Genomic DNA, 12115 nt, shown 5'->3' with positions numbered 1-12115 from the left:
TGGAAGTCGCGGTGGAGGGAGATGTGAACATAGTCCTTCAGCACGTATGCATATGGCAGCCCCCTGCACTCACACGCAAACTAATGAAAAATAACAAGAAACAAAGATTAAGACAAATCTAGTTATATGTTAGACTCTAAATGCTAATCTGCAAATACCTATCGAGGAGCAAGTGCTGCAGTGACGGTGAGACGAGTGGAGTGGGAGGGAGGTGATGAGGTCACAGTGATGAGGAGTGGAGTGGGAGGGAGGTGATGAGGTCACAGTGATGAGGAGTGGAGTGGGAGGGAGGGGATGAGGTCACAGTGATGAGGAGTGGAGTGGGAGGGAGGGGATGAGGTCACAGTGATGAGGAGTGGAGTGGGAGGGAGGGGATGAGGTCACAGTGATGAGGAGTGGAGTGGGAGGGAGGGGATGAGGTCACAGTGATGAGGAGGGGAGTGGGAGGGAGGGGATGAGGTCACAGTGATGAGGAGTGGAGTGGGAGGGAGGGGATGAGGTCACAGTGATGAGGAGGGGAGTGGGAGGGAGGGGATGAGGTCACAGTGATGACGAGTGGAGTGGGAGGGAGGGGATGAGGTCACAGTGATGAGGAGGGGAGTGGGAGGGAGGGGATGAGGTCACAGTGATGAGGAGTGGAGAGGGAGGGAGGGGATGAGGTCACAGTGATGAGGGGAGTGGGAGGGAGAGGATGAGGTCACAGTGATGAGGAGGGGAGTGGGAGGGAGGGGATGAGGTCACAGTGATGAGGAGGGGAGAGGGAGGGAGGGGATGAGGTCACAGTGATGACGAGTGGAGTGGGAGGGAGGGGATGAGGTCACAGTGATGAGGAGGGGAGTGGGAGGGAGGGGATGAGGTCACAGTGATGAGGAGTGGAGAGGGAGGGAGGGGATGAGGTCACAGTGATGAGGGGAGTGGGAGGGAGAGGATGAGGTCACAGTGATGAGGAGGGGAGTGGGAGGGAGGGGATGAGGTCACAGTGATGAGGAGGGGAGAGGGAGGGAGGGGATGAGGTCACAGTGATGACGAGTGGAGTGGGAGGGAGGGGATGAGGTCACAGTGATGAGGAGGGGAGTGGGAGGGAGGTGATGAGGTCACAGTGATGAGGAGTGGAGTGGGAGGGAGGGGATGAGGTCACAGTGATGAGGAGTGGAGAGGATGAGGTCACAGACTGGAACAACAAGGCTTTCAGTGTTTTCCTTGCTGATCTTGTGTTAATGAGTCAAGTTGTTCATACATGACCAGATCCTGTCATGCTCACACTTGCCTGTCGGGTGACTTGGGTCTGAGCAGGCCTGTCTGTGGTCCCAGGGTGACTGAGTTGGCTAAGGCTTGCAGGTGCTCCCCAAGTGTTGCACAGCTGTACGGGCTGCTCTGTCACAAGCGTCTACCACATTCATGGCGTTTGCCTGCACTAAGGCCATCGCCTCCAGCTCCCTGAGGAGTTAGCACAAGGGCGGAGCTCTTTACTCCTGAGTCACACCTCAAGTTAAAGGAAGCAGGTTTCTATACTGATGATCAATTACATTTTTATTTCTCAAAATGAGTAAATTTTATTAAGTTTGGCTTTGCTTTTCGGTGTGACTGGGGATTGCAGATGAGGCCTTATGTGAGGCAAAAGCTCACTGAGCTACCCCCCCCGGCCTCCAGAATATATAGTATAACCACGGGGGGGGGGATACTCTCACCAGGCTGTTTTGTCCCATGGGGGGTACTCTCACCAGGCTGTTTTGTCCCATGGGGGTACTCTCACCAGGCTGTTTTGTCCCATGGGGGGTACTCTCACCAGGCTGTTTTGTCCCATGGGGGGTACTCTCACCAGGCTGTTTTGTCCCATGGGGGTACTCTCACCAGGCTGTTTTGTCCCATGGGGGTACTCTCACCAGGCTGTTTTGTCCCATGGGGGGTACTCTCACCAGGCTGTTTTGTCCCATGGGGGGTACTCTCACCAGGCTGTTTTGTCCCATGGGGGTACTCTCACCAGGCTGTTTTGTCCCATGGGGGTACTCTCACCAGGCTGTTTTGTCCCATGGGGGGTACTCTCACCAGGCTGTTTTGTCCTATGGGGGGTACTCTCACCAGGCTGTTTTGTCCCATGGGGGGTACTCTCACCAGGCTGTTTTGTCCCATGGGGGGTACTCTCACCAGGCTGTTTTGTCCCATGGGGGGTACTCTCACCAGGCTGTTTTGTCCTAGGGGGGTACTCCTACCAGGCTGTTTTGTCCTATGGGGGGTACTCTCACCAGGCTGTTTTGTCCCATGGGGGTACTCTCACCAGGCTGTTTTGTCCTATGGGGGGTACTCTCACCAGGCTGTTTTGTCCTATGGGGGTACTCTCACCAGGCTGTTTTGTCCTATGGGGGGTACTCTCACCAGGCTGTTTTGTCCCATGGGGGGTACTCTCACCAGGCTGTTTTGTCCTATGGGGGGTACTCTCACCAGGCTGTTTTGTCCCATGGGGGGTACTCTCACCAGGCTGTTTTGTCCCATGGGGGGTACTCTCACCAGGCTGTTTTGTCCTATGGGGGGTACTCCCACCAGGCTGTTTTGTCCTATGGGGGGTACTCTCACCAGGCTGTTTTGTCCCATGGGGGGTACTCTCACCAGGCTGTTTTGTCCTTCTTCATCACTTCATTTCCTTCAGAACAAATAGCTATTAAATTGTTTTGATTTCTTCTGTTCATGTACAAAGTTAGGTGTGAGTTAATCAGTCTGTGGCCACTGTTGTTGAATGTCTCTGTGAATTTTAGGTTGCCCTGGTTTATCCCAACAACGACCCAGTCATGTTTATGGTGGCTTTTTACGGCTGTCTTCTGGCAGAAGTGATTCCAGTGCCCATAGAAGTACCCCTGACCAGAAAGGTAACACTGCGGTGTTAAATGTCCTTCGCTGTGAAACAGGAGGCACTGCCCTGACTCAGGGACACTAGAAGCTATGTGATTGCCAGGTGGTGGTGGCGCACGCCTTTAATCCCAGGCAGAGGCAGGTGGATCACTGTGAGTTCGAGGCCATCCTGGTCTACAAAGGAAGTTCCAGGACAGCCAGGGCTACACAGAGAAACCCTTTCTTGAAAAGCCAAAAAAGAAAGAAAACTCAGTGAGGTTGAAGACATTTTAGTGGATGGGTGGAGTATCTGTGTTCCAGGGAACCGGGAGGCATCCTCCAGCCGGCTGGGCTTGCAGGCGGCATGTGGACCTCCAGAGGGCGTCTTACCTTGCGTTTGCTGCTGCTGCTTGAGGTTAAAATCTGTTTCCTTTAAAACAGAAGAGTAAAGGAGTATATGAATTTGGTGTAATTGTCTGGAAATATGGGCTTTCGTACTCATTTGCATTATTTATGGTGTTCTGGCTTGACTTGCCTGGCTCTGAGATCTTAGGGAGAGGAGAGGAGAGCTTGTAGAGTGGGTCTCACTAGCCGAGAGCCAGAGTGGTCACAGTGCTAGAAGGCCGCTCCGTCCACAGTGCTGGCTGCAGCGGCCTCTGCTTGCCCTTAAGCCATGCAGAGATTAATTGGAGCCCGGGCCATCTGTCTCCGCTCCATGCCACGGTGGGTGGTGCTGGGGCATCTCTGGGTGCTGGTCCAGAGCACGCTGGGCTCACGCTGACCAGCTCACACCCTGACCCTGTCTCCACAGGACGCCGGAGGACAGCAGATTGGCTTCCTGCTGGGGAGCTGTGGGATTGCCTTAGCGCTCACCAGTGAAATTTGTCTGAAGGGCCTGCCAAAAACCCAGAATGGAGAGATTGTACAGTTTAAAGGTGAGGAGTAGTCATAAACAGATTACCAGTTGAAAGTCACAGCTGAGCACTTTAGTTAGAATGTTAATAGAGTAACAACTAAGGGCTCCCAGTGTTTTGTTTTGTTTTCTCAGCTATTTGATATAGATAGGCACAGTGATTATCCCCATTTTCCAGTTAGAAATTGAGAAACAGAATTTCAAAATCCCAGCTAATGAATGGCGAAGCAGTGACTCCGAAGCCAGTCTGTCCGTGTCGACAGCCGCGCTGCTACCCTCTGTGCTACTGGGTAGCAAGGCTGGCCACCCTTGTGTGCGTTAAAGCACAGTCGGCGGAGCTCCGTGGCTGTCAGCTGGTGAGGGACGCCCAGGCCTGCGGTCAGCACAGCGCCTGAGTGCTCTCCTGAAAAATCTATAGTTGGTGATTTATCACTAAAACGTAACAGAAATTAAGTGTTTTGCTGCTGATTGGACATTATCTTTCTGTGCTCTCTTGACATTTAAGGCGACTGTTCAGTGTGAGGTGCCTCGGTGGTGGCACGGGCATTCACTTCCCACTCTGGTTTGATGTAGGTTGGCCTCGGCTCAAGTGGGTTGTAACAGATTCCAAGTACCTTTCGAAGCCTCCCAAAGACTGGCAGCCACACATCTCACCGGCGGGCACGGAGCCAGCGTACATAGAGGTAAGCGAGGCCGTGTGTCCTGGCTGTCCTTGACCTCAGGTGCCGTGTTAGTGAGTGTTAGCAGATTTCCCTGTTTTGGGAAGTATTTAGCCTTGTGGATGACGTGTAGTGGACCCTCTGTTAAAGCTAGATTTTGAGGCAGGGTTGGGGTTTATCGCAGACTTGCAGCTTAGGGGTTAGGAGGAGACTAGGTACCCAGACGTAAAGTACTACACAGCCAGGAGCGAGGGTGAGGAGTCGCTGTGACCCTCAGTCAGGAGAAAGGGGAAGACACCAAACCTACAGAATGAGAGGAAATAAGTTGTGCTTAAAAGAAGCAGAGATCTAAAAAAAAAAAAACCAACTAAGCAAAGGGCTTGGTGTTGAAGGTCAGTGTGGCAACCTGACTGACTGCAGGCAGGGCCTCACGCTCAATCTGCCTGCACAGCACTCAGCGGAGACCTTCAGTTCACTTTAGTTCCTGTAAATACCCAGAGAGGTTTGAGATTTTTATTACATTGTTTTGTTTTCCTCACTTTAGCAGTGACTTAGTCTCATTATAAAGTTAGCTCTGTCAGTGCTGTACACTGTATTTTGATCACATTCATCACCTCCCTGAATTCCCAAATGAGCCCTCTCTTCCTACCCACCCAAATTTGTGTCTTCGTCTTCTTCTTTCTTCTTCTTCTTTCTTCTTCTTCCTCCTCCTCCTCCTCCTCCTCCTGCTTCCCCTTCCTCTTCCTCTTCCTCCTCCTCTTCTTCTTCTTTTAATTTTAAACTCACCAGGTACAGTTTGTGCCTCCTGTATGCTCTTGGATGTTTGGCCTTCCACTGGAATGTGGTGAGCCTCCAGGGGATGTTGGGGGCATACCTTTAAGAAGATTGACTCTCCTGTTCACAGCGCCATCAGTTACCAATAGCTCCTCAGCCTGGAAATGCCCGCCTTGCCTCTCCATGCTGGCATTCTGTCTGGCCTGGGCGTGAGCCGTTCTTGTTCACGCTGTCATAACGGCTGTGAGTTCATATGTGCACCTGCCCTACTGTCAGGAAACATTGTCCATGTGGTCCTCCAGCCCGGTTCTGACTGTCTTCCCACCCACCCCCTTTTCTGCAGTGCTCCCCGAGTCTTGGAAGGAGAGGTGTGATGGAGAGGTGCTGTTTCAGGCTGAGTGTTCTGTTTGTGATGAGGGTGACACACTAGCCAATGAGCGTGGCAATGAGTGACTAGGTTCATCTGGAAGTTTGCTCCGTGGGGTCAGGGGGTGGCTTAGTGGGTAAAGATGCTTGCCACCAAGCTCAAGAGCCCTGAGCTCTGTCCCTGGAACTCACATGGTAGAAGGCGAGAGCTGACTCCCACGAGTTGTCCCCTGACCTGCACATGCATGTCATGGTGTGAGTGCCCCTCCTATAATTAAGGAAATAACATAAGGTAGGCATGGTGCTACACTCCTTTAATCCCAGCACTCGGGAGGCAGAGGCAGGCAGATCATGTGAGTTCAAGGCCAGCCTGGTCTTAAAACAAAAAACAAAAAACAAAAAAACAAAAAACCCGAACCAAAAACCCGTCTGTGCTATGGACAAGGAGACTGAACCACAAACTTTGGCCACTGGCAAAGGCCATGTCACAATCTGAGCCTCTGATGCTGTGCCTTCTCCTCTACAGCCTCTTGGGTCTCACCAGCTAATTGCTAAATTAATGAGTAAGCTCATCCAGTAAAAAGTTTAAAAGGCTTGGGGTACAATGTGTCCTGAAAGCTCTTGTAAGAACAAGTGTAGGTAAACCTAAACTAGCTTTGGCCATGAAGGAGGATTGCATGGTGCTGACTGCAGAGAGCGTAGCTTTAAAGGCGGGGAGAGCCCCACTCAGCGTGGAGCTACAGTGTCTCTGTCCATGCAAACATGGGGCATCATTCCCCATCCCGGAAACAAGCTGCTGGTTCCCTGAGCTGCTGCTCTCCCATCTCGGTGATCTGGGCTGTAGTCTGGGTCTTTATCATGCACCCTAGCTTAGCGCTCCGGCTTCCTGTAGACCTACTGTGCACTGCATTGCAAGACTGTACCCTGCTATTTAGGGTCCACTTGCTTGAGAGCATCCTGTTACCCACAGGATTCTGCTAGTGAGTTGGAAGCAGGAGGGAATGAGAACAGCTCTAGTATATAAAAGATCTGGGGGGGGGGGCAGCTGGGCGGCTCAGCAGGGAAGCACCTGCCGCTCAAAACTCACACACAGGCACAAGGAGAGAACCAGCTCTAGGCTTGTCCTCCAACCTCCACACTCGTGCTGTAGCATGTATATGTGTTCCCCCACATCATACACATGAATAATAATAAAGTTTAAAAAAAAGATTTACCTAGATTGGCTGGACTATAAAGGGCAGCTAGGTTTTAGGTTTTGGTTGGTTTCAACCCCCGTAAATTTTATGTGTGTGAGCGTTTTGCTGAGTGCCCATAAGTGAACCATGTCTGTGCAGTGCCCACAGAGGCCAGAAGATGCCATCAGATCCCCTGGACGTGGAGTTCCAGACAGTTGTGATGTGGGTGCTGGGAACGAAACTAGGCCCTCTGTAAGAGCAGCCAGTCCTCTTGATTCTGAGCCATCTATCCAGCCATGGCCCCTTACAAGGTACTGATGTGAGCCAAAGCTAATGGGAGTGAGTAAGGGTAAGGGAGGGGTAGATAGGGCTGAAAGATGGTAGGGAAGTCAAGCAAGCCGGATTTGGTGACTTGATCATGAGGAGAGAAGGCAGAAACCACTCATAGTCCTCATGTGGGCACCTGGGTGTATGGCAGAACCTTCAGTTAAATCGAAAGTACAGAAAGAGTGAGGCAGTGTGTGGCGCACGCCTGTAATCCTAGCACTCAGAAGGCAGACACAAGCCAATCTCTGTGAGTTCAAGGCCAGCCTGGTCTACAGAGTAAGTTCCAGGATGGCCAGGGCTATACAGAGAAACCCTGTCTGAAAAAGAAAGAAAGAGGGCTGGAGAGATGGCTCAGTGGATAAGAGCACTGCCTGCTCTTCCAGAGGTCCTGAGTTCAATTCCCAGCACCCACATGGTGGCTCACAGCCATCTGTAATGAGATCTGGTGCCCTCTTCTGACATACAGGTAAAACACTGTATATATAATAATAAATAAATCTTTTTTTTTTTTTTAAAGAAAGAAATTACATACAGAGAGAGCTGTCAGCATGGAGGTAGGGATGGATTGCAGTGTTGTAGCGTGCTTCCCGTGTCTAGAGCACTCCAGCAGGGTATTCATGCTGTGACTGAGAGGCAGGAGTCAGCAAGGAGGCAACACCCTCATGACGTGAGGGTGGAAAGGGGGTGGGAGTCCTCAGGAGTGTCAGCATGTAAGGAATCGTCAGAGGTGCTTCTGAGTAAGACAGCTCGTGAGAGTCCAAGGCACAAGTTGCAGCAAGCCTGAGCTACATTATGAGTCCTTGTGTCATTGAGAGGGAGAAAAAACTACTCAGAGGCAGTCAAAGCAATGTGAGGGAAAGACAGAGACAAGAGCAAGGAAGTCAGGCGGGCAAAGATCTGTTGAGTAAATTGTACAAAGTTTCTTTCTGATCTGACATTAGGAAGGTGATGAGCTTGGGAAAAAAAAAACTTGGATTGGCACTGAGGACAAAAGAAAGTGGGGCCATTTACAGGAACGTAGGGCCTGCTGCACCTGAGGGGCCGTGCCTTCCGGGGCTGGTGCTTCTGCAATGCTGAGGTATCAGGCCTAGTGTCTTATGCAGCTGGCCACGCTTTGAACTCCAGCCCCAGTTCGGAACTGTATCTTCCACACCTCTCTCTGCAGAGCTGTGCTGAGCCTGCAGGTGTTGTTCTGAATCTGCAGGTTCCGTGTTCCAGGCCTTCACTCAGTGCAGCCCGGCAGCCGTGCACACGGCATTAGCGTTGTGTTAGGTTTCACAGGCAGCCCAAAGATAAGCCTGGGTTTGCAGGAAGAAATGCATAGGTTGCATACAGACACGTCAGCCTTCTGCAGAAGGTGTCTGACTGGAGCCACCCGCTTGGTGCCGAGGTGTGACTGTGGCTGGCATCATGCTTCTGTCCACACAGATCCAGTCCCTTGGCTCCAGTGATCCTGGTGAGCACAGCACACTGATGAGTGACTGACCTTTGAGGTCTTTCCCCAGCTGCTCCGTTGGGCTGCCTTGTTCTCTAGCCTGGGCTGGATTTGGCTGGAGCTTGAGGTCCGAGCGCAGAGCCTTGAATGTTCCCGTGTGGCACAGAAAATCAAGCCCATTGTGATGCTTTGTCTAGATTTGGGCTCAGAATTTCGTTGTCGTTGATAATAACCCATCTTATTGTGCTTCTTACGGTTTTGTTTCTGTTTTGTTTCTCTAGTATAAAACAAGCAAAGAAGGCAGTGTGATGGGAGTCACAGTGTCCCGGCTCGCGATGCTGTCTCACTGCCAGGCTCTGTCACAGGCCTGCAGTTATTCCGAAGGTCAGACCTCCCCCATGACTACCCTCATTGTTAGCTGCAGATTCGTGTGACTCTGAGCGCCCACTTGGAGACTGGACTCCATTTAATGACCAAATTCAGAGGGAAATGTTCCAGGAGACATTCTTGGCTTGCTTTTGCCTTCTTTAAAACAGAAAGAAAAAAAAAAAGTCCTGTAATTTAAATAAACTTCTAGAGCAGCCAGATGTACACAGTATGATTTCTGGAGTACATGAATAGAAACCCTCCGTCAGACCATGGCTGTCAGCTGTGGCGTCTTGTATATCTTCATCTTCCCATGGAGGCCTTCTAGCTAAATGCATACAGCCCAAGGACCCAGCCCCAAAGGCACAGGTTAATGCCAAGAGCGTTGTGAACCAGGTGGCACGGGCCACAGCCGTGGTCCTAACACAGGCAGAAAGCGTCAGTCTGAGGCCAGCCTCAGATACATAGTGAATTCTAGGCCAGCCTGAGCTACATTTAAAAACAAAAACCCAACAATGTAACAGTTTTGGGTATGTAAGTATATATCGCATAAGAGCCCAGGCTGGCCTCCGACTCGGGCCTCTGGTGCTAGAGTCACAGGCTGGGCCGCCAGCTAGAGCTGCAGTATTTCCTCCCAGATGTTTTTCACAATGTTAAATTTTCAGTGTTTCATTTCCCTTTGCAGAGGGAAAGGTGACTGGGTGCCTTTCAGAGTGGCATTCTGGTCTCATTTAAAATATGTGCATATGAATGTATGAGTGCAATCAGAGCGCCACACACAGGCTCCAGTCAGGTTACGGCATGCTCACACAGAGGTTTGGCTGCGGGGCGCTGAAGTTCAGGTCCATGGATGTCAGACACATGGAGAAGTCGATCATTGAGTGAAAACAGTTAGGTATAGGCTTGTGTAGGCTTGTTTTATCATGTTGACAATCCGTCTGTAGATATATCTAGAAAAGGACATCTGTATACATAGATTGTTATATGGAGCAATATTTTATGTTCTTCTAGGAAGTATCCTTTTTACATATATTTGTGAAAATTACAGCTTCTAAAACAAACACATGTTCCTTATTTCACAAGGAAAAAAATCATGAATGCTGTCCTTAAGTGCTAAAGGGTTTCCACCTTAGTGTCTCTTCTGTGACCACACCGCGCTGTCACCACCATCCAGCCAGTTTGCAGGGGTCTTGGCCCCCAGGAGACTCTGATCTCTAATTGTTTTTCCAAAAGCACCGACTGCTTGGTAGGGGCAAGAACGGGATTGTCGCTTCCTGCTGACTGTGCTCTCCTTCTGTTTCCTTCCATCTTTTCTAGGAGAAACCGTGGTAAATGTCTTAGACTTTAAGAAGGATGCTGGGCTGTGGCACGGCATGTTTGCGGTAAGCGGCTCAGTCGGGCCTTTACAGTACCATGCGCTTGAGGCACAGGCTCTGTAACAAGCATGTCTCTCGGGCTTTGCAACTGAACCTCCCAAAATATCCGGAGGGCACACAAGCATGGAGACCTGAGCTTAGAGCCCCAGGTCTGTGGGAAGCCAGGGACAATAGTGTGGTCCAGTGTGAGGTTGGATGTAGGGACAGGAGGCCCAACAGCTGGCTCCCAGCTAACCCAGGCAGCAGTGCTTAACATAAGAAACCCTATCTTGGCCTGCAGACAGCGCACAGTAAGCACGCGCTGTTTTTCCTAAGGACCCGTGTTCTGCTCCTAGCACCCACATCAGGCAGGCCACTTATGAACACCTGTGGCTCTAGTTCTACAGGATCTCACACTCACACACACACACACACACACACACACACACACCAGCAGAATAATTAAAAAACAAAAAATAAGAGCTAGCATCTAGTCTGATCTCCTTAGATGGTCTAGGCCTCCACCAGGGAAAGTGAAGAAAGAGCAGGAGGAAAAGCCCCTTCGCCTCGGACCCCCTCCCGGTGAGAAGGGCTATAGTCCTTGCATTTCTACTTACATCTTTTTTAAATCAGAAGTTGACAAAGCAAATTTAAAAACTATGTGAGGTCTTCTCCCTAGAATCCAAACGTAGGTAGAACCTTTATTCCTGAACGTAAGCTTGGGGACAGGGGAGGGGCTGGGGCTGGGCCGTGTAGGCAGGGTCATGTAAAGGGTGAGCGGGTGGCTGGTCTGAGTACTCAGGCCTAGTTGGGGTGGTGGCTGAAACCGAAAATCCCACCCGTGGGCGGCCGAGGCGAAGAACGGCCGTGAGTTCAGGCCTAGCATGGCCTAGGCAAGTTCCAAGCCAGGTACACTGTAGAGTGAGCCCATCTCATCCCAGCAGCGTCTCACAGACTTGATTACTGTGCACACAGGTCTCTGGGGTTGCCTGGCCCTTAGTTCTGTCAGCTCTGTCTTTATTAACAGTCAACTGTAAGGAACTGGGGAACTAAGCTTTTGCTCTGCAGTGCTGTTGGTTTTCATCCCCTCCCCCCGACCCTGTAGCATGTGGCCAGCAGGAGCACCAGGGAGCACTAGGTGGGGAGCAGCCTGGAAGTCCCTGCAACTCTTCAGAAGCAGGTGACATTGTGTCCCAGCAAGATCCTGAGAAAGAGTGGTATACGGTGGCCATGGCCGTGAGGACAAGTACATCCCTTCACACTGCTGACGACCTCACAGTGCTGTGGAGTGTGCACAGCCACACACAGAGCTGGATAGTTCTCTTGCTCTGAGGTGCATAGGTTTATCCACGAAACCTCAGAAGTGAAAACAGCAAGTGGCAGATTTATGTATACTATGATGCCTTTCATGTAAAATACTTCTGTTTCTGAAGTTACATATATGTATATCCATGCGTGGACAGTGTACTCACCACTGTAATGCTCTGGAAGAGAACCTGGGTAAGAGCATGCCTCCCAGAGACACTTCCGAATCCTGATTGTACCTCAAGTATTTTCTGGAAAAGTGGGCTTGAGTAACATTGCTAGCAGAATGTCAAGACAACTTTATCTTGCTGAATACATGCTTTGTATTGATAGCTATTTATGTTTCTGTTTTTCAGAATGTAATAAATAAAATGCATACAATTAGTGTACCCTACTCTGTTATGAAGACCTGTCCTCTCTCTTGGGTGCAAAGAGTCCATGCACACAAAGGTAATCTATCTCTCTCTCTCTCTCTCCCTCTCTCTCTCTCTCTCTCTCTCTCTCTCTCTCTCTCTCTCATACACACACACACACACACACACACACACACATACACACACACACACACTAATAATGAGACTATTGGAAGCATGGCCTGGATGGAGTCAAACATTTCT

At 50.5% G+C, this 12115-nt stretch overlaps 1 protein-coding gene across 2 annotated transcripts in view; it reads left to right on the top strand.

Annotated features, from left to right (window-relative positions):
• Nucleotides 1-12115, top strand: part of DIP2B (disco interacting protein 2 homolog B) — a 182019-nt gene that overhangs the window by 119485 nt on the left and 50419 nt on the right. For both annotated transcript variants that reach the window (XM_084751454.1, XM_084751453.1), the window contains 6 exons: nt 2751-2861; nt 3635-3758; nt 4310-4419; nt 8754-8856; nt 10156-10220; nt 11855-11948. In XM_084751454.1, coding sequence (XP_084607580.1) covers nt 2751-2861; nt 3635-3758; nt 4310-4419; nt 8754-8856; nt 10156-10220; nt 11855-11948 — 607 coding nt within the window. The remainder of the gene's footprint in view (nt 1-2750; nt 2862-3634; nt 3759-4309; nt 4420-8753; nt 8857-10155; nt 10221-11854; nt 11949-12115) is intronic.

The sequence above is a fragment of the Acomys minous genome, assembly GCF_964271855.1.
Source record: "Acomys minous genome assembly, chromosome: 12".
NCBI classification, from domain to species: domain Eukaryota; kingdom Metazoa; phylum Chordata; class Mammalia; order Rodentia; family Muridae; genus Acomys; species Acomys minous.
This window is presented reverse-complemented; position numbering and strand designations above follow the sequence as displayed.